Source organism: Corapipo altera, unplaced genomic scaffold, assembly GCF_003945725.1.
Source record: "Corapipo altera isolate COAL_440 unplaced genomic scaffold, ASM394572v1 0, whole genome shotgun sequence".
NCBI lineage: Eukaryota > Metazoa > Chordata > Aves > Passeriformes > Pipridae > Corapipo > Corapipo altera.
Genome location: NW_020884872.1, coordinates 26,329,315 through 26,351,480, shown reverse-complemented (window position 1 = coordinate 26,351,480; position 22,166 = coordinate 26,329,315). Strand labels below are relative to the sequence as shown.

General features: G+C 39.7%; 1 protein-coding gene across 2 annotated transcripts in view; it reads left to right on the top strand.

The window, feature by feature from the left end:
* The window catches only part of RASA3 (RAS p21 protein activator 3), a 126,042-nt gene that overhangs the window by 45,892 nt on the left and 57,984 nt on the right, over nt 1-22,166 (top strand). For both annotated transcript variants that reach the window (XM_027640523.1, XM_027640533.1), the window contains exons 3-4: nt 3,717-3,820; nt 15,674-15,768. In XM_027640523.1, the coding sequence (XP_027496324.1) occupies nt 3,717-3,820; nt 15,674-15,768 (199 nt within the window). The remainder of the gene's footprint in view (nt 1-3,716; nt 3,821-15,673; nt 15,769-22,166) is intronic.

The following is a 22,166-nucleotide window of genomic DNA, read 5'->3' as shown; positions in this document are numbered from 1 at the left end:
GCCTGAAAGCTTGGAACAGGGATTTAAAAATTGGTACAGGTCTTTCTCAGTTTCTAATCCCATCAGGAAAACAAAAGACTGAGTTAGGAACAAGCCCTATTTACTAAAGAGTAGCTGATACCTACACTGTGCTCTTGTTGGTGTGATGGCAAAACTAAAAAGAAATTAGTAAAGCTGTTCTAAAATTAGTAGTCTTTATTGAAGAAACTGGTTCTGAAAATGCAGTTAGCTTGGAAGGAGATGCATTGCAATAGAGGTCCACTGTTTCTAGCCTTGCAAGTTCCTGCTCTCAGCAGTTATGTCCCATCACTTGTTTGAAGTCCAGAAGATAACAAACACTTCGCTTGTCCGTGTCCTTCCCTTGTGATCATACTGATGTGCAGCCTACTCTGCAAGGCTGGGGAGGGGGCCCTCATTATAATGTCTCCTCCTCTTTAAATGGTTAAAATTTCTCCTGAGTGTAGGATTGGTTAATCTGCAAGGAAAGTTAAACTCAAAACCTGTAAGTTGAATCTGAACTCGCTTGGTTCTGAAAGATTTCCGAGTTTTCAGCCAGGCTATTTCCAGTATTTGTTTTGGAGGATCTTGTCAGACTCCTGAGGGCTGTGTAGGCAGATGCTGCTGCTTTTTATTAATTGCTATGTCAAAATAAAAGTACTTGCTGAATCTCCATCAGACTAATTCTGGCTTTTGGGAGAGAGGAGACACTGAGGGAGGGATTTAGCTGTTCTTTTGGAAAAATCATTCCGGAGCCCTGAGGCTCTTGTTCAAGATAAGTTAGCTTGGGAAATAAATCATGGGGTTTGACTGCTTCAACCTCTTGCTCTTCAGGTCTGGATGGGAGACAAAGAGAGTACTGTTCTGAAGAGATATAGGGAGAAAAAGCACACATTTAAGAGGAATCTGGGAGCATTTGTGTGGTTGCTTTTGATTCCTTCAGAAAGAAGTTACTGTTTCTGCAGAGCTACACAAGATAGGGGTGGGGGCATATCGGATTTATTTTGATATGTATCCTTACAGTTAAAACTGCTGGCTAATTACTCAGTGCAGAGTGAGTATGCTTGTGTTGGAAATCTGCTTGCTTAAATTAATTAAGAACCAGTGCACCTCAGGGGTGTTACCTGAGTGATGAGAGGTTGTGAATCTGCAAGGGGTTCAAGATCTTGGAGGGGGAAAGCCAAGAGCAGAACAAAGCTTCTCTTCTATTGACAGTGGCTCAGACTGCACTGCTTAGACTAATAAGCCTTGTGCCTGAAATAGTGACCTGATATGGTCCCTGTGTGACTAATTCAGCCTTTGTAGTGTTTCTTCTGTTAATTAGTCTCTTTCTGATACCAGCACTGGGCTGAGTACCTCCTGTTGTTGCTCTGCTTTTGTGACTCTAGTGTTTGTTTTGCTGTGTTGTCTTAGTTGACTTCTGCCTCTGGTCACCACCAGTGACAAACATAAATAGGGGACTTGCCGAAGGCCCCACTTGTTGTCTCTTCCCTGCTCTTCATCCCAGAATCAGCTGAGCTGAATTAAAGTATGCTCAGTATAAGTCACTTGTATTTATATTGCCTTTAGACTTACCGTTTACTGAAGCTTCCCTTGTGTTCTTGATAGAGGATTGGGTATATATAATCCACAGTTCATTGAGTATCTTTTCATTCTAAGGTCATTAGTGAGTAAATTCATCTGTCGTGTTCTTCCAGCAGAAAGGACAATTTTATGGCTGAACAGAGTATTAAAGCTCAGGATGATGAAAGTGTTTTGCGTGTATAATGCACTTGATATTTGGGCAATATTTATGCGTTTGTGTAGCCCCCTTGGGTTAAACCTGTGCATGAAAACTTGCACCAAGTGATGTGCACAGAATGAGGCCCTTGGGGCTGCCAGCATGGCTGCTGGGACAGTCTGGTAGGAGCTGCTTATACCAGAGATTTAAGGTATTTTGTGCCTGAAGTGGTGGTTGCTAAAGTCTTGATTCCAAATAAAACCTGTCAGAGTGGAATGGGTAAAGAGGATGTAACAAGGAGTGCTGAATGGGACAGGGCAGTTGGGACAAACAGGCAAACCAGCTGCCATTTCCAGCTGTTAGATTTTCCTCCCCTGCCTTCACGGTAGGGATGACTGAGTGGGCCTCACATTGGTTTTCATAACTTATGAATGGATGCATTTATTTCAAGGAATGGGAAACTGTTTTGGTGGTAGAAGTTTAACCTGTGGGTATGCCTTGGGCTTTGTTGTTTAACCAGTATATGTTCTTCCATGTGGCTGGAGGAGTGGTGACTTAAATAACGTTCCTTTCGAATACTGAGTGATATCTCTGGACTTCATCAAATTAATGTATTCCCTTCAAACAGAGACTGGTTAGCTAATTTGCAGTGCCTGTGTGTTTTGAGGGAGACTTGTCAGCTAGTTCTTGAGGGAATGTGGTAATTCTAGGGGAGTGTATTTTTACTGTAGGCAGAAATACAAGCAAAATCCTGAAAGCCAGTGGAATTACCTTTCCTGACAAAATTCTGAAAAATTTAAAGTTAATCTAAGGAATTAATAATAATAATAGTAATAATAATTTTTGCATATCTGATTTGCTGACATAAAAACCTTTAATAGTGGTTAAAGCTACAGCACAATTGTATCTTAGTTTTGAGCTTAACCAAGATAATAAGGATGCCTGTGTTTAAGAGGGGAAGAAATAATTTGCTGGCTTTTTGCCTATTGGAGTTAGATTTATTTTTAAGTCTACATCGGCAGTGCTTGCTGTATTTGTCCATGTGACTCAAATTGCATCTACTCATTTAGATTTACTGAAGCATGAGTGACTTAGAATGAAAGGTCTATGTAAAATGGTAGACCTGTCAATGAATAAATAATGTTGATATATGCTTATAGTTCTTAGGAGTAAATCCTTAACCATATAATTGAATAGAGAGAAGCTGCAAGGGTTGCTGTCAGGTGTCTGAGTTACTTTTTTTTTCCCATTTAAATTGGTAGGATGCAAAGAAAGCCCCTTAGGTCCCTAAAGAGCTTTTCATGCTGAGATAGTATTTATTTTTTTAACAATCAGGTCTTACTGTAAAGAAACTTACTCTATACAATTCCACTATGCAAAAATAGGTATTCAGTGCTACAGGGTAACAACCATGGTGACAGCTCCAAGGCTCAGTTACAATCAGTTGACTGAATCTGACTTTAAATAAGAAACTTTGCAGAGGATGGGAAAAGATGCAATGGCTGTACTATTTTATTTTAAATATACTAAACACTTAAAAAACAAATATATATATATATATATGCCATGAACCATGCTGTAGTTTGCTCATCCTGTTCATATGTATGCTTTTGTGATCTGTACTGTAATAGTCTGCTGTAGGCACTGTGTGGCAGCTGGTGTCTCTCTACCCTTCAAGGCACTGTATGTTAACAAATAATGTAGTCTCTGCCCCCTTTGTTAAGGGACACTTATTTTCCAGATAGAAAGAAGTGTCTGTTCTTTTTTTGCACAGAAATCTTGTTCTATGGGCATTTAAGATATTTAGGAAGAGTCTAAGTGGAACAGTGCCTGAAGGTGCACAGTCACTGGTGGGAAAGGCTCTCACAGCCCAGAGTGATGTTCTGGATATAAACACACTGGCTCCTCCAGGATACCAACACTAATGTATTTTCCTTTTTTTTTTTTTTTTTTTGTGTGTGTGTGTGTTTGTGTATGTTGTTTTTCTTTGTTTACTCAGCCCCTTCTATGGAGAAGACTTTTACTGTGAAATTCCTCGGACCTTTCGCCATCTGTCATTTTATATTTTTGACAGAGATGTTTTTCGAAGGGATTCCATTATAGGTATGTGTTCATAAATTATTACTTTCTTTTCAGCTTAATTCTCTGTTAGATCATATGTAGTCTTATGAGTTGGGGGTCTTGATAGGACTGATGGTGACAGTGATAGGTACTGCTCAGTATTGTCCTTTTTGTCAGTTGACAAAAATGCCTTCAGTATTACATATTATATATAAAAAAGTTGGGGAAATAAGTGCTGTCTGTTGTGATAGTAGATGTAGATTGCAGTTTAACTGATTGCATTGTTTAAATGTCGACAACATCATTTGTTAGTGCCTTTTTTTTTTTTCCTTAAATGCAAGGTCTTTAGTCTTGCAGTTTTCCTGGGCTTGTTACACTTACGTGCAAGCAGTATTGTTAAACTATGATTACCTTAATGACTGGCAGAGTAATAGCTGCTGGCCATGGATACCCCCAGTATGAAGATGACAGAATTTTGTGGAGAGTATCAGAGCAAACTGTGACCTCCAGAATAGCTCTAAGACTTCCCTTGCCTTCAGCAAGATTTTAGCTTTTTCAGATATTATTTGCTATGCATTTCACCTGCAGCAAACTGCATGACACTCCATTTATGTCTTTGGGGATAAAAACCTTGTATAAGTCTAGTTGTTATTGAGGAAAACAGTTTTCACTTTAAGCCACTTTAGGAGTTTGGATTTTTTTTTCATTTTTTATCTCCTTTGAAGTAAGTCATGTATGACTACTGTTTGTCTAATTTCAGTATAACGTGACTGTAGCAGTCAGTGAGATGTATGTCTTGATAGAGCTTGTAGTGAGGAAGTTGACTGCTGTTGAGCAACAGATTGTATAATGCCATAAAATGTATTATGTTAAACTGCATGGGGTGATGGTGCAGATCTCTGTGAATCTTTACGTTACAATAGTTCATAATGCAGTCACAAGCTTTTTCTTTATTTATTGTTTTACATATGAGCTAGGAAACTAGATTGTAGTTCTCTTTATGTCCATAAGTAAACTCATGTATATAGCATCTGGCATCCTGGGGAGGAGGGGGTCAGTTTCTGATTGTTGAGCGAGCTTTTGGAAAGCTTTTTGGTCTCTCTGATCTCTAGTTTCCCCTGTACTGTGAAAGTAACACCTCCCTTCTTTCAACTGATGAGTTTTTCATTGTTGAAATTATCTGATGTCCTGTGTGTCACCAGTTTTCAGTGGCTGCAGTGACCCATCAACAGGCCATGGACTGGGACTTTTCCTGCTCCGGGCTTTATTTACTCTCTCTTGTATCAAGGGTCTCTGAACACTTGATACAGGTCAGACACATGAAATTGCAGATAGTGAAGTGCAAATTGTTTCATTTTCTGCATGCTTCCTAAGCTCATGTTTTAATAATCAAACTCTGCCATTGGAGGAGAATTACTCAGGAGCTGCTAGAGTAATCTTGAAGGTACTGGGAGCAGTTTATGAAAAGAAGGCCTTGCAGAAAACATAAAAAGACTTTTGTTTGCATGCTTGAATGATTGTTCAGGTTTCTATTTTTCACTACCTCTTCAGGAAAACACGATGTTAACTTTTGTACGTGTTGCAGAATCCATAGGTAGTCAAACTGCTGTGTTACCATACTTATCCTAGGATCATGGAACGGCCTAGGTTAGAAGGAACCTTAAAGTTCATTTAGTTTCAACCACCCTGGTTGAAACACAGTGAAGTGGACAGTTTGCACTAGACCAGGTTACTCAGAGCTCCATCCAACTTGGCACTGAAAGTTTCCAGGGATGGGGCATCCACAGCTTCTCTGGGCAACCTCTTCCAGTGCCTCACCACCCTCACAGTAAAGAATTCCTTCCTAATATCTACTCTAAACCTACCCTCTTTCACCTTAAGGCCATTTCCCCTTGTCCTTTCATTAAATGCTCTGTAAAAAGTCCCTCTGCAGCTCTCTTGTCAGCCCCCTTTAGGTACTAGAAGGCTGCTATGAGATCTCCTTGCAGCCTTCTCCAGGCTGAGCAACCCCAACTATCTCAGCCTGTCTTGATAGGAGAGGTGCTCCAACCCTATGATCAGCTTAGTGGCCTCCTCTGGATTTATTCAAGCAGTTCCACGTCTTTGTTGTGTTCAGGGGACTCAGATCTGGATGCAGGACTTCAGGTGGGGTCTCATGAGAGCAGAGCAGAGGGGCAGACTCTCCTCCCTCAGCCTGCTGGTCACGCTGCTTTTGATGCAGCCCAATGGTATAGTTGACTTTCTGGGCTTCAAGTGCACATTGCCAGGTCATGTTGAGCTTCTTGTCTGCCAACATCCCAAAGTTTTTCACTTCACAGCTGTTCTGAATCTATTCTCTGCCCAGCCTCTATCTGTGCTTGGGATTGCCCAGACCCAGGTGCAGGACCTTGTACTTGGCCTTGTTGAGCTTTATGAGGTTCACACGGTCCCACCTCTCAAGCCTGTCCAGATCCACCTGGATGCCATTCCTTCCCTCCAGTGTGTCAACCCCACCACACAGGTTGGTGTCATGGTTGATGTAGCACTAAAAGTCAGAACTCGGGTGTTACTTGTCTACGTTGAGACTTTACAGTCCATATTAGCTACTGTAGTCTTTTCCCCCCTTTGTTCCTCTGTCTGTTTCCCGTCTTCCTTATTGCAGGCATGTTTTGAAAAGCATTTTAAATATGTGGAAGTGTGATAAATAGCAATGGAGAGAAGAAAAAAATCCAGAATTACTGTCAGTTTGATACTACTCTAAAGGTTCTGCTTGTAATAGGAAAATGTTCTGGAGAGAGAGCAGTGCTCTGGAGTAACTGCATGTGATTATTTTCAGTAGTTCCTCTTGAGCGGGATTCAGCAGCAGCAAAGCTCAGCAGTGGAGTTTTTTTGAGGAAGGGAACTCTTTTATTCGAACTAAGTCTGTAATACTTGAATAGCTGCTCTGTGTGTATCTTCAGCTCAATCTTAAGACTCAAACCTTTTCTTGAAGAGTCTTGAGCAAGGAAGGTTTAGAAGAGGTCCCTACTGAAAAAGTTTGGTCAGAGTAGTGCTAGAGCAAGCTCTTTTCCACTGAACCACCAAATTCTGCAATTAGGGGCCCTTTGTTTGCATTCCAGAGATCACTTGTTATATTAGGTCATCCTGAGATGCTTCTGTTGAAGAAAATGGGGTTACCCATGCTCATCCAGCTATGATGTTTCTCAGAGAAGGGAGTTGGGGGTTTTGTCTTCCATCCAGGAGACTGATTTTAAGTCCATATGTTACTGAACTTGTGAATTTACCTGTGTGTACTCTGATACGTTTGAGCATCTCTTTGCATTGTTTGTTTGGCTGGTTTTGAGGAGGTCTCAAGACAGAGAGAACAGAGTGTGTATAAGTCAAAATTGTGAGAATTTGACAAGTAGCTATCTTTTGAAGATGGTTGGTTAGCAGAGTTCCTTTAGATTCACTATTTATTATTTCCAGAACTTTTGTCTTGGTGATATAATACTGACTTCCAGGATGACTGGAGCTCAGATTAGGCACCCTTTTATTTATTCAAATATGAAGTATAAGTTTGTGATGGTAAGTTCTTAAACTTCCGAAATGCAACTCAGTGTGTGACAGATGAGAATGCTTAAAGCCACCAAAAGCGGAAGGTGTGGGAGCGAGAAAATGAAAAACAAGAACTCCCTGAAACCTCTGATGTAAACTTCCGAGGAGAGCCAGAGTCAGAAACTGGAACACATGTCTAGCAGATATGTTTTGGAACATACTGTATTATTTTGGCATACAGGATGGGAGGATTGTGGAGATAAAGATATCTTTTGAGTTTGCATGTTTGTTTATTACATTTTTTTTTTAATTGAAATTGCTAAGTCATCTAGGATTTTGTTAGCTAAACAGATACAACTCTTGAACAGCTGTGTCTTGGAAGACTCTTGGATGCTGGTTGAAATGCAAATATAATGAAGAAAATGCAGAGCTCTGTGGATCTGAAATATTTTTGTCTTTTTTATATAAAATGTAGCAAATATACAGTTACTGTGAAAGTAAACTATTCTTAAGTTGTTTAATTGATATTGTCTGTTTTAACTGTTACTGGCTAGAGTTTGTATACTGTTACAGTATGTTGAGATGCTTTGACTAGGAAATATACTACTGAAAGTAATGGTAAACATAATTTAAAATTAGATGGTTTTGTTTCTGAATGATGAAGTAGTAGTAGACCAGTTTGCTGGAACATGTGTATATAGAATAGCTATTTTCCATCTAGTTGTTACAATGAGAAAAACATTGAGGAGATGGGGATAACTTGAAAAACTGTCAATTGATACCCCTCCAATAATAGTGGGGGGAAAAGATACCTCTGGCTGGATGCAGTAGAAAGAATATTAGAATAGTAGTGCTGCTACATCAGGCAAATATAAGTGTATGTTCTTTAATGATTATTTTGATATTTTTCAGCTTTTTAGACATGCTGAATGAGACAAGCTGTGCTAATAAAGTGGCACCCTTAATAACTCAGCTAGATTTAATGCAGCAAACCATCTCTGCTATGCTGCAAGCTGGTATTCTTGTAGGTGTGTAATGAACAGCTCAGGCTGCCAGGCTGTGACCTTAAACATACAGATCAGTTAAAAAACAGGAAATGTGCCACACCAAGTCACTTAACGCTGCGGTGAGAGATTAGTTAATATCATTTGCCCTTTAGGTGACAAGTACACAATTATTTATCCTCTTCTTAAATCAGTGTGGTTTTTTCACCCCAGCACTTCATTTGTTTTGGTAACAGATGCATGAACCTGACTTGCATAACATCTGTGTTAAGCAGGAACTGAAAAGAACAAAATGCATCCCCTGTGAAGTTCTGAGGGGGGGAAAAAGTGCTGCACTGTCCCTGTATTGTACTGAGGAGTAAGAACTTTACTCTGAAAGTTTGTGGTACTCCTGAGGGGAGGCTGGGTTGCCATGCTGATGGGGATGGAATGGTACTGAATAGAACACAGATGTGAAATGCCGAAGCCTTTCAGTGAAGGAGCAGAAAGCCAGCAGGGAGAAGACTAGTGAGTGGTTCTGTTAATTACCTTTACTATAACTTAACTGCTGTAAGTCAGCTTCATAGAGGTTATTAAGCATGTTCTACAAAAAATTAAAACTCTTGCGGCCATTGAATCCTGTAGGTTGTAATTGTCTTCCTGCTTAATACTAGTTGAGGTGAAGCAAAGTAAGGCAATAAAACAAATTTGCCTTCAGAGGTAGTTAAACTTAGCTACTCTGGACTAAAGTAGATGAAACCAAATCATAGTTCTCGGAAATTCTCACAGAGTGAAAGCACCTTGGAATTGAAAGTTGTTTGAGGCTTGCTATGTTTGAGGTGCCTTTGTTAATGGCTACTTAAAAAGCTGAGGAGATGTGTTTGTAGAGTTGCCACAATATATTACCAAACATCAAAGCAAGCCATCTCCTGCTATTAGGTAACTGTTAGCAAATGCAGCTGAGGCATCACCTTTTGATTATTGATTTCAGAGAAAAAAATGAAAAATAATCATCTCTGCTGAACCATGCTTGTTGCTAGCTAAGTACAGGAAAGATCTTCTGATACAGCATGAAGCAGAAATCAAGATTTCAATAGAAAATTGTGTTCTTCTGTTTCTTCTGCCTTGACCATGGCTTAGGCGGCAGTCACAACTTGTTTTTTACTGTTTCCATAATGTACTGTTAGATGACATGGGAATAATACAGCTCCTCAGTATGGTATAAATATAGCTACTAGTGAAATAAAGGAAACGGATGACTGTCCCACAATGACAAGTCTCAAGAAGCTATAAACTAGGATTATCCTGAGGTTATTCTCTGCAGTTGCATAGAGAGGCTAAAATAAGTACTTTCTACATAAAATAAGTTGTTAGAATGCACTCAGAATACCTTTTAACATAACAGGTGATCACAAGAGTAGGAAAACAAAATTGAGCTTTCAAAAAGTGATATATTTTCTTCTTTGTCCTGCAAGTACACGTCATAAACAAAACTACTGAGCATGATGTGCTAGAACCTCAACTGTCCTTTTTTTGCAACCTTCTTCCTTACCTAATGACAAGTGTTAATATGGTCTGTATGTAGAGTATCACCACAGATCCATTGTTCCATTTGCAACCAAACATGGGCTATACCCAGTGTCTTAAATGTATGAACATTTTAATGGCCCAGAGAGTAACTGGCAGAGGGTTGATACCAGAGGTATGATTGGATAGGGCTTTTTTTGTTTGGGAGTTTTGTTTAGTTTTTTTTTTTTTTTTTAACAGGAAGAGAGAGTAGAAATTCTGATGTTAGCCAGGTGAGATCTTCAGGATTGAGACCAGCAAAACCACCCTGATAAAGGATAATTCATGCAGTGCTGCAGCTTTTGACTTTCAAGGGTAGAATCCACAGCCTACTTTTCTCTGCCTTATTAAAGAAGATAAATTCCTCAAAGAGGAAAAATAGATTTAATAGGTGATACTCTTACTATATTTGGACTAGTTTAAAAAAAAACAACCAACCAAAACTGGGGTCTTGTGTATCCTATACCTTAGTACTCTGTGTAGGATGCACTGTTGCTGTGCTGGAAGTGTTCTGCCATTATTGCTGCTAAATTCTTACCAATGTTAGCAGATGGTCTGATAGTGCTTGTGCTTCATGGTGCACTGCACAGGAACCGGGAAGGAGCCATTCTGCTGCTTCTAAGGCTCTGAAGCCTTAGGTCATCCAAAATTCTCATCCTTATCTTTGTAATCCTCAAATAGGGAGTTTGCTTGTTTCATGTTATGGGAGGAGTGAGTGAATTTGTGCTGTTGTTGAACAAGGTGGGCATGTAGCCCTTTCTGTTTTGCAAAGTTTCTGTACTTTTGTTTGATGAGACATAACCTTTCATACAGATAATTATAAAATTCTAAGTAGGCTGGAATAGCAGTGGTGCTTCATGTTTCCAAGGTAATTAAAGTTTCATAAGGCTCTCAACAGCCTAAAATGTTGATTAAAATCGATTCTGATTTGTTCTTAGTCTTCCCAGCTTTTGAAAGGGACTTTGTGCATCTTCATACCAGTGATTTTTAAATGAATTTACTGATACAGTGTGTCTGTGCACTTAGCATACTAACATGAAGCAACTTCAGAACTAGCTTCCAGGCTTTCTTATTGCCTAATATTGCAGCATATAGGAGACAAAGTAGTCTCTGTTCAGAGCTGAAAGAAGACTGAATTAATTAGGCATTTGTGGGTTTTTAAGGTGTGACTCAGACCTAACCCTTTGCTATAAATTAACTGTACTGCAGCCATTGTTAATGGAGGGTGTTGTATTAAAAAAATATTACATTATATTGTTTCGGCTCACTTGGCAGCAATATGCAAATTTCTGTTGTTTTCACTGTGCAGGTATTCCAAGATAAAGAGAAGATACAAGAGCTTCTGAAATGCTCTGGTTTTAGGCTTCTGTTGGATCACTTTTCAGATGGAGCCTTGTGCACTTTTAAAGTGACAAACTCCTCTCCTTTTGCTGTCTTGACTTCTTTTTCAGTAAAGGAATCTTCTATTAGTCTGGCATATGTCCTAAACATTCATGTATCTCAGCTGCAAACTGGCAAATTGTTATTAAAAGGTGAGATATAATCCTTTAACTGATGCCTAAGCCTTTTGTCACCAACAGGTTATCCAGACAGAAGGTAGTTGTATGTGGATGGAGAATGCCTGAGCCAAATTATCAGCTCTGTTAGTCTTTGTATGGAGATGCTGACCCTGAATTAACAAGCACAGGCATGTCCAGGGACAAGTTAATGGGCTGCATGGACTTGCCTTGGAAAAATTTTTGAAGCCAGTAGAGGGTTGGGCACTGAGGATGCAGTGCTTCCACAAGCACTTTCCCAAGCAGTGTAGCCAGAAATTCCTACCCTTCTCCGTTGCATATTTCTGCGTCTGTGCCCAAATTATTGACCTTCTACCATCTTCTGTCTCCTAGCTATGTTAATGTGACTCTTGAGTGTGGAAGCTGTAAAACAGGTCACTTGAAACGACCTGTGTGTTAAAAATACCCATATGTGACCCCTGAAACTTATTTCTTATTCCCTTGTCTTCCCACAGAATGTTTATTTTCATTGTTTGGGTTTTTTTGGATTCACTCAATTTCCTCAGCAGTTTCAGTACAGCCTGCTGAGAGGACGGGGGTGTATGGGTGAGGAAAGTGGGAGGCTCTTAAATCAGTTGGTACCATGGATTGTAAAGTGTGTTTTGCACCCTTAAGACTATCAGGGGCCTAGGTAATAAAATCACTCATCCCTGAGCTGGCTGCTCAAGTAACTGGTTACTGGTATATTGTTTTTTCTGTAAAGAGAGATTCATAGAAGGAAGGGGTCAGATGTGGCATATTGCGTCTTTGTTTTGAACACAGGGCTTAGGATTTAGATGTGCCAGTGAAGATCTGTTCAGTCTGAAGTGGGAGGACATAGGAAAATTGGTGCCATATGGGTGAAAAACATGTAGGACTCTCTCTGAGGTTTTACTACCCTGCTCCGTTCTGAGGTCTGGTGAGTGTCAAGCTTCAGAAGGAAATTAGTTCACATGAGAACAATGCTTTCATTGCTGGTCTTACTGCTGAGAATCTGATTTTTAAAAATGTAACTTAACTAAGTTTTGAAATTACACCATATACTGTTCAACATGTTCTGCTGTTTCCTGCCTCCTCCCATACAGCATGTAAAGGCTTAAACAGACACAGACTCTGCAGCCTGGGGCAGCCCTGAGGAAACCAGCAGGAGTGGCTGGGTGCCTCAGGTACAAGATTTAGAGTTTCTCAATCCTGTCTGGAAGCCACCCAAATCTTGAGAAAGAGTGCAAGACAATGTACTCACGTTTGGGAGCACGCTGAAGAACCACAAAGAGGAAAATGTCCTGTGAATGAGTGGTGGTAAACCTTTCTGACCTCTTGTGTCAGGTTTATCTTCAAGCAGAATTATAGGTCCTTATTGTGTAGTGTCAGGTCAAATGACAGGTGCCAACAGCTTGTAATTATTGGCCTGGATTTAACCTAGTTCTGGTGAGGCTACAAGTTGTTTGAGCCAGGTTGGACATAGGTCAACCAGTGGCAGAGCAGTAACTGTGTAGAGTAGGGCAAGAACCTGACTCTGCTCAGTACCTGCACTGTGGCTTATGTGGATCTGGTGAGGAGGAGGAGGAATGTGGGCTGGATGAGCATATGGAGTTGGCTGGTGCAGGTGAAAAGTTAATAACAGAAAACGTGAGGGACGCTCCTGTACACAGAGAACTGTTTAACAGGGCAGATCAGACATTATGCCCTATCAGTAATGTGTCTTTGTATATGTTTAGAGTGGCCAAAGTATAGGCCCCTTTTTACTGTCCCTTCCCTTTTTTTTTTTCCCCTAGTAGAATTTTCTCCTTTGTGAATCATTTGGTATGCAGTGGAAGCCCCTGGATTATAGCCAGCCCAGTCAATAAGTTTCAGTCATTAATAAGACTTGCTTGTGTGCAGAGCAAACAGTGCTGTTCAAACAATTTCCTAATCAAAACAGTTGTAGCACCATGTTAACCCCCTCAAAGCGGGAGGCATGTGTCATTACCCGTGAACACTTTGTACTGCAATTATGTACTGACTTTGTGGACAGACCTATCTGGATTGTCCTGCCACCCTTGACAGAGAGCAGTGGAACTCTCTGCTGAAAGGGAGGGCAGTGATCACACCATTTATGCTGTGTACAGGTGCAGATACTGCACCCGCCTTGAGTTTTCTGCAAGGATGCTCCCTGCATGGGAAGTGACTGTGAACGAGACTGATGTAGGTGAGGGTGTTTGGCAAGTGTGTGCAATGCTGCAGTCGGGTGGAGGATTTCTGCAAGAGATTAAAGGGTACAGTGAGGATAGCAAGCAGTGAAAGTAAACAATTTCAGTTAAAGTCCAAAGCAATTACTGGAAGGTCATGCGTTCAAATGTATTTCTCTTAAAGTGTTTTAGAGAAACTAGGTTCCCCACTAACCAAAACACAGACATCATCACATAGATTCTCAGCAGCATAACTTGGTGTCTCCTGTTCAGCACAGTTCAGATGTCTTATTTACCCTTTCTGCCATATTATTTTGTAGGTTTGTGTAATTACTGCTTTTCTAAGAAGTCTCAAGTCACTTGCTCTGCATATCCAATAAAGAGGCTGGTAATGAATCTACCATGTTAATATCTAGTTAAATGTTTGACAGAAGATGGATCTGGTAATCTCTAAAGGACAAGCCAGTAGGAGAGTGCTGAGAGCAGAATGAGCAAGACTTGGGAGTAGTGGATCAGAAGTTCTGGGGAAGCTAGAGCAGGAATCCTGGCAGATACTAGGGAGGGCAGCTTCAGAAGGAAGGCAGAGTACTTCAGAAACTGGGACTGGAAATCTGGAAACTGTCACCAAAGCAGCCTGACAGAAGAATGCAGCAGCAGCATGGTATGAGAAGCAGCCCAGCAAACAGGAGGGCTGGGTGAAACCATCCAGCAACAGCTAAAGGAAAAGGCCATAATTTGAGGGAATGCTGGTGTGTAACAACTTGCTGCTGGGACTTCCATAAGCTTTCAGATTTCAGAAGGGAGAATGCTTTGTGTTTGCCATTTTTGTAGTCTTCCATTGTGTGGGAGTTTTTTGTTTGGGTTTTTGTTTGTTTGTTTTGTTTGTTTTTTAATTTATTTTCTTTGTAAATGTGTTCCGTTAACATTTTCTGAGGTAAGGTATTACTGATGTCTGGTCAAACTGAATGAATTTAGGAAACCTTTGACGTCTCTTTCCCACTAGGACTGTGACTTTTTATCCAGCGGTATTTGGGTAAAGAAACTGTGTGTTTCTGTAGCAAAGCAGTGGTTGCAAACTGTATGTGAGCAACTCAATGTCTCTGACTGTCCTGGTTTCTTTCATTTTGAACATGCTGCTTTGCTCAGTGCCTGGGGAACCAGCCAACCCAAAGCTTCTCTCTGAGAATCACGTGCTCCTCAGGCATGCGACACTCAGCGTTGTGTATACAAAGACACTTGGAAAAAGTTTCATTGCTTTACATAATACCTGAGAGAGACCAGGCAAGACAAAAGTTTCTACTCTACATATATATTACTCCTTGGCATTCATGTACATTAGTTTGCAGCATGGAACAGGCTCATGGAACAGGTAGTGAGTTACCCTCACTACCAAAACAGCTAATTTGATAGGGATAAGAGCAGTGAAAAAAGGTGAGAGTGAAAGGTCTGCAGTGTTTTTTGGGGTGGTTTGTTTTTTTTCTCTCTACGGTCAGGGGTGGTACTTGGGTGGCTCTGTGTTGCAGAATGCTAACTCTTAAAAGATTTGAGCGAGGGAGATGAGTCAACAGGGCCTCAAAGTGCAGATCTGGGAATCTGTTGGGACTTGACATCCCTAGTTGTTGCCCTTCTCCTAGAAATCTATGTAGTGAAAAGCCTTATCCTAAAATATTGTTAGCAATAACCCGTGCATGGAACTTCATTTTGGGATTGTTATGGACATCTACCTCAAAAATCTCTCTCCAACAGTTTCCAAGCTTTTCTTCCCACAAGTTTAGTTACATGTCAAAGAAATAAGAATGATGTTTTTACAATAAGCATACTTACAAGCTTGTCTGCAGGGCCCAGAGCTTCACTCTTTTAGGTGAGTATGATGTTAGGAATTTGAAGTCATTCACAATATGAAGTGGAAAAAGATGCTTATCAGAATTGTACCATCATTAGTATTGGGCTCATCATTATGTACTGTGTAAAGGAGAATGCCCCAAAAAATTCTTTCCTTACTCTAAAGCCTTTCTTGAATAGGACAGTCCTTAAATCATTGTTTTAAAACCTGGTTTTGATGGAAATGTACTTTTGGGGAGCTACAACGTTATCTTAAACTATGCTTCTGTTTTGTTTTATTTCCAGGAAAGGTAGCTATACAGAAAGAAGATCTTCAAAAGTATCATAACAGAGACACCTGGTTTCAACTACAGCATGTTGATGCTGATTCAGAAGTACAGGTGAGATTGTTAAGGAAATATCTTGGCAAAGGAGTATTTGTAACAAGGTCATGGCAGCTTTATGGGTTTCATAGCTCTAGGACAGATGTGTTGTTTCTCTACAAAAAGGAAGTGTTGCCCATTAGTATGGTTTAGGTTTTGGCGATAACCACGGGGTGAATTACAAGTATGCATAAATCAGTGGGGATCAAGATTCTGCCTACAGGAGTAATTAAAACTTTTATGAACTATCAGAGTCACTTTTTCAAGGAAGGGTGTGTGTATCTCAAGTATCAAATAACTTCAGGCCCTATAAATGACTGTTGATTCCTCAGGAAGTGGAGCCATCTTGAAAATAGTATCTTCAGGTACTGTTTTAAATAGTTATGTTGGCAGGTTGTCCCAGGAATTACAACAAGTACATCTCAGACATAAAAAACACTCCTTGCCAGATTTCTAGGCCATGTTCCAAACAATGGGAATGCTGATAATTGTATTGCTTCAGCTTTATTTAGGGTTTAGTACTTTGCAGATTTTTGTACAGAGCAAGACTCCTCTCTTTTCTTGTATTTAACCTCTCTTCAAGCGGATTCTATTTTCTGTTATGATATCAGGTCTTGTGAAAACAGTCATTACAACAAAGCAAGAAATTAAAATGATGTAACAGGATACCAAGCCAGTTACTTTTTTTTTTCCTGTAAGTATCTATTACAGATCACTTTTGAACCACAGTATTTGCTTAGGAGGCCACAGACGTGAATGTCTGACCTGTGCAAAAGTCTCAAATAAATACGAGGGGAAATGCTGCTTAGGTAGTGCCATGTGGTAGGGTTGGACACAGTGTCTGCATGCAGGTCTGCACATACCAAGTTGGAAAATGACACTTAAAAAGCACACACATTCCAACATATAGTGTGGTTATGTGTGGTGAAGTGGATGTGAAAATACATTCAAGGTTAGATTTTCTTTTTATTTGGAGAGACAAATAATACACCGTTGTGCATGTGATACAAAGAAAGCCTCATGATAGCCTGTTCAGACTGGGGCTTTCTCTTGAAAAATATTGATCTTCTTTAATGCCACATTTCAATATCACTGGTAATGGAAAGGCTTTTAAGAGCCTTTTAACTTGGAGATCTATTCTGTTTACTCTGTTTTCCCTGTCTTCTTACCCCAAAGCCTCTTATGACAGTGCCTTTAAAACAGTAGATTTAGTGTTTATTTCCTGTAGGATAAGAAAACTTTCCCTTTGTAATTTATCAGCTGAAGAAGGCCAATATTTGGATAAGCTTCTGCATTGTTTATTTTGTTACAATATTTACAGAGCGAGTTTGTGGAAGCTTTTTAGACTGAGGTGCTTTCTAGGACAGCACTGGTAATGTAAGCTGTGAACTCATAACAAAAAGCTTTGCAGGCAGCTCTAGCTTTTGGAGCGATGAGGAGCACAATATTTGCTGGAAAGTGTGTTCTCTGTAATTGTTTGTACAGTTTATCGCTTCCGCTATTTGTATCTTTATAAGAGCCTGACTGTTAAAAGCTCTTTCTGGGCTCCATGATAAGAATTTATTACAACTAATGTAAATATGAACAGTTCTCTGATGATTTTATCCATTTACTTAAATATTCTTTGGTCTTTATGTTAAGAAGTCTGCAAGAGGGCTTTGTTTTTCCATAATACCGGAAGCAAATTTGTAAATGTTTCGTATGAATTCTTATGCAAGTAAAAATAGCCAAATTAAGTATTTTTGTGTTTGTCTGTTTTTACGTTTGCAGTATCTCAGTTGTTTTTCTAAACACTTTTTCATTTATAAGAGAAAAAAGGAATACTTGTGTTAATGGTAGGTATTTATGCAGCGTTACTCAGTTTTTGTGCAATTTTAAGGAAAATAATTTGAGAAATTTTTAGTGAATTGAAATTTGCAGTGAATCATGCAAATATTAGTAGTACAAAAGCAGTTTTAACACTGTCGGTTTTATCATTCGAGCAGTTGTTCCTATTTGCCTTATAATCTAGTGGATTAAACATTGAGCTGTGTGCCAGGGAACTCATGCATCTTCTGTTTTTGTCAGCCAGTGGCCTTAATACTATTTTCCATGTTGTAGAGCACTTCATGGTTATTTAGTTATGCATCACAGCACCGTATTGAGGTAAGCTACTGTCACTCCAACACTTGGAATACAGTGAGAATAAATGTCAGAAAGAATGTGACTTGCTTGAGGTCATACAATCAGAGTGAGGAATTAAAAAAGAAAAAAGAGACCAGGTTTCTAATTCTTTCTAATTCATTAGGTCATGATATCAAAGAAACTGAGTGACAGTGATAAGCTGCGTAGGACTTTACTGCGTGCAAAGCCTGAAAATATTCAGATTTTAAGCAGACGAGTCAGCACAGTCAGAAACTCAAAACCAGCTTAAAAGCAACGGATTGTTGAAATATTAGTGATATTGGATACCAGGGTTCTTGTGGCCCAATTCCGAGACATATTTACCCTCGTTTTTTCAGAATAGAAAGACTGATTTGAAATTATGGATAATACATTTGTGATGTAAGAACTGATATTTTGAGCTATCCGGAGTTTAATGAGTAGAATTAAAAATTTTGTTCAACATGGTTTATACTTCACTTGTGTGAGTTCCTTTACATTTAAAAAATCAATATGTAAGTGTTAATGTCGTATAACCTTGTCGAACATTGTTTCCGAGGTGTTTAGCTCAAGGCTTTTTTAATTCAGTTTTATGGTTTTACAACATTGCTGATTCTTGCTGTCTTATAAAGGTGCTTTGTATTGTCAGGAGTGAGATTGACTTCATAAATTTTATTGCAGGTAGGGCTGTTACTGACAGCAGGAGTGCGTTAACTGTCAGACTACACAGATGGTTTAATGCCACCTCCGTTTATTGCTTGACAGCAAGTAAAGGAGTCTGGCACGATTGCTCATCTTGAGGAAGAAATGAGGGCATTTTCTGTCTAGGCTAAGTGACTGCTAAGAGGCCTGTGACCTCAGCACCAATGCTGTTTAGTCTCACATGAGCAGCACCGGTGGGACTGTGCAGCTGCTCAGCCCACAGATGCAGATCAGGTGTTACCACCAAAGGCATGCCCTTTGTGGTTTTGATTCATCGTTTGGTCTTGCAAACCTGCCTATTTGGGATAACCATCATCATCAGGTGCTTCTGAATTTCGCTTCATTGGGCAACAGTAACCGTCAGAACCAAAGCGCTTTGTCATTCATCAGTGGACCCTTGAGGTTGACAGAATTCATTAATGCCCCCCCATTTTACTGGCTGGTTTTGCTCTCACTAGTTTGAAAATGGCATATTGCATAGTCTACTCTTGTCCTGAATGCTGTTTAGATGTAGCTGGGTGATGAAATAAGTTGTGCTCTAGGTGCTTAAGTTCGAGCAGCTCTGTGGAGAACTAATTCTGAAACTCCGGCAAAATTGTATTTGTGTTTGGCATACAATATGAAATTACATGATATGTGAATATTTTCTTTTTAAATATAGACTAAAACATTAAATGTGATCAGGAAGTTTTATTATACAGAGTGCAGAATGAGAGTTGACAGCAGCTGTTAATGCATAATTTATGGCTTAACTTTCTGGACTGGAAAACTTGTTCTGAAAGTATGAAACTATAACCAAGTGGGTTTCTGCACGTTTAGTTTAAGGAATTTTAAGTTCCCATCGTCTGAGGGAGCCTACCTCCTTCTCAGTGGGATGGTACTGTGCCCAGAGCTAAACACCCAGTGTCTGACAGTACAAGAGCCCAAGCATTTCAGTGAAAAATAAAACAGGAATTAAGCTGTTACTGAAAATGGTTTATCTTCTGTATTGAAATAGACTATGAACAATCAAGCAGCTTCAACTGGAAGGGAGGGACTAACAGCAGAAGAAACAACTTTCTAAGGTCTTTGAAGTCCATAAGAGCATGATGTTGCACACTTTCCATGAGACCTGTTTCTTTTCTACTAGTCATTTGTCTTTCAGGATTTGCGTTCTCATGCTTTTTGAGGTCTGGAAGCAAAAATTGCCCTGCTGTTGTGTGTACATCTCTTTTGATCCATGAATGTTTGCCTTTTCTTCACAGAAGGAAGTTTACCCAACAGTAACTGATTCAGATATTTGCCTAGGGCTGTAGATGACAGATGCTCTCAGTGGTCCCTGTGTTCTCAGCGGAATTTAAGCCCAAGTGCACATGCAATCTCTAAAAGGCCTTTCCTGTTTTTGAGTAGTTTCCCCCTTCATTTTTTTTCACAGTAATTTCATAGTTCGGGTCTGTGTTGTGAAGTTTGGGCCCTGCAACCTGAATACCCTTTGTGTGCATGTAATCAGTGGAGTGGTTAAAGATCCAGAGATATTCCAATTAATATTGGTATACAGCAGCATACTCCAAACCATGTAGTCTGTATATGCCAAAGCAGGGGAGAAATGTAAGGAGAATTAGATCATTCTGACATGTTTTCCTGTCCAGGCTCTTGTTTTAAAAGTTCCCCTTTTCAAGTGTGCTTTAGTTACTTCCTCCACAGCACTGACAAATGTGAAATGGTCATGTCCTCCTACAGCTGAGTTCTCAGTTCTAAATGACAGAGTGCTTTTCCAAAGCCAGTCATGCTCAAGGTCTTATGTAAAACTCATTGTTGGGGCAAAAAAAGTCTGACAAAAACTTGAAAATTGCTCATTTCCCTTTCCTTCTCATAAGAACTTTAATGTGTCTGAAACATAGTTATTTGGCTATTGACTTAAAAAAAATAAAAGGCATGTGAAGGGCAGATAACCAACAATGAGGAAGCAAATTGTCTCACATTTTAACCTTCTGTACTCAAAGCTTTGTGCAAAAGATTTACTGATGTTAAGTACTTTCTTCAGACACCAGAAGCCCTTCACCACATTAGCATTTTGCCTGCATAGGCCTTTGAGTGTTGTTGATTTAAACATACCTATTCCTGAGTGTGGACTGATATGAGTGTCTTGTGGTGTACGAGACTTCATTAGTGGAAAACATTACTTACAGGTATGTTTGGAGAGTACACCTAAAATTCTTTGATTGTGCTGGACATCACTTCTGGCTCTGAAATGCTGCCTCTGTATTAGGTAGAAGAATCCATCCAGGGCACTCTGTGCTCCTCAAAAAAACCTTTCCTCCTTTGTCATAACCTTCCCATTGAATGCAGAATCTTTATCCCAAGTGTCAGGCTTCATGAATGAAATCTTGGCCTTGCCAGGGTGGGAGTTTTGCCACGAGTTCATCAGAGCCAAGGTTTCACCACAAGCTTTTGAATTAGCTCTTCTTCATTCAGTCCTGTGTGACAAAGAAGTTTATCGCAGAACTGCAAAGCAAGCTGGAAGTGTATTACTGTGTTATTTTGTTCACTCCACCTTCATAATATTGTTTCCACAAACTCTTGCATATCTGCCCACTTCCTGTTCTGTGTAAATCAATGCTCTTTATATTTGTCAAACAAATCGCATTGAACTGCAATGACTCTGATGCTAATTGTTATTTAAGGATATGTGTTTGAAGATGGACAAGGTTGAGCAAATTATCTTTAGGAGGAACTGTATAGGGCTGTTTCACTTCAGTGATTGATAGAATTACGTTATCTGTTGAACAGTTAAGAGCATTGCATGCTCACTGTCCAACACTGATATTTGCTATCTTTGTGTAAGTATTTAAATGCTTCTCATGTAAAGATGAACAACTGACACATTTTGTACAACCTACTGTAAGCACGGGTATATGCAAATTGTAAAAAGAAGCTGCTTCCAGGTTTAGTATCTGCTTTCTACCACACACAGGAAATAAATGGGTGTTACCCTCTATTTTGTGAACAGTGGCTCTTAGGTTTCTATCTTCTAGTTATTTTGAAAAGAGATGAAATGTCTGTTTCGATAGGGTGGGGAGATTCTCAAGGCTAAATGCCTACTGACAAAATTATTTCAGACAACTGAGCCATGCATCGGCAATGGTAAATAATGTTTGTGATAAAGGAAAAGACCAACTATCGACCAGATCCTGCTTTGTGGCAAGACTTCCTCCCTGTGTGACTGTAAGAGTGGAGCATTGAGACTTAACAGCACAAAGGACTAAGACAGTCAGTCAGGTTTTGATCTGTTAATCTTCAATAGCTAGTCTGTAACATGGCATGTGGTAAGGAGCACCTACTTCTGAACAATATTTACATGGTTTTAAAGTAGCATACCTGGGGTTTGTATCTGCAGAACACGATTTGTCTGGGGAAATTAAAACCTTTCATTTACGCTATCTACATATTGTATCTCAAAATATTTAAGAGGAAAACACGACTGATTATAAGGATTTTGACCATATGGCTGCACTCTCCCTTTAGAGAAACAGGAAAGTTAACATTGTGCCATGTGAAGTTGTTTGCCAATTATTGAGCAATTCTGACAAGCT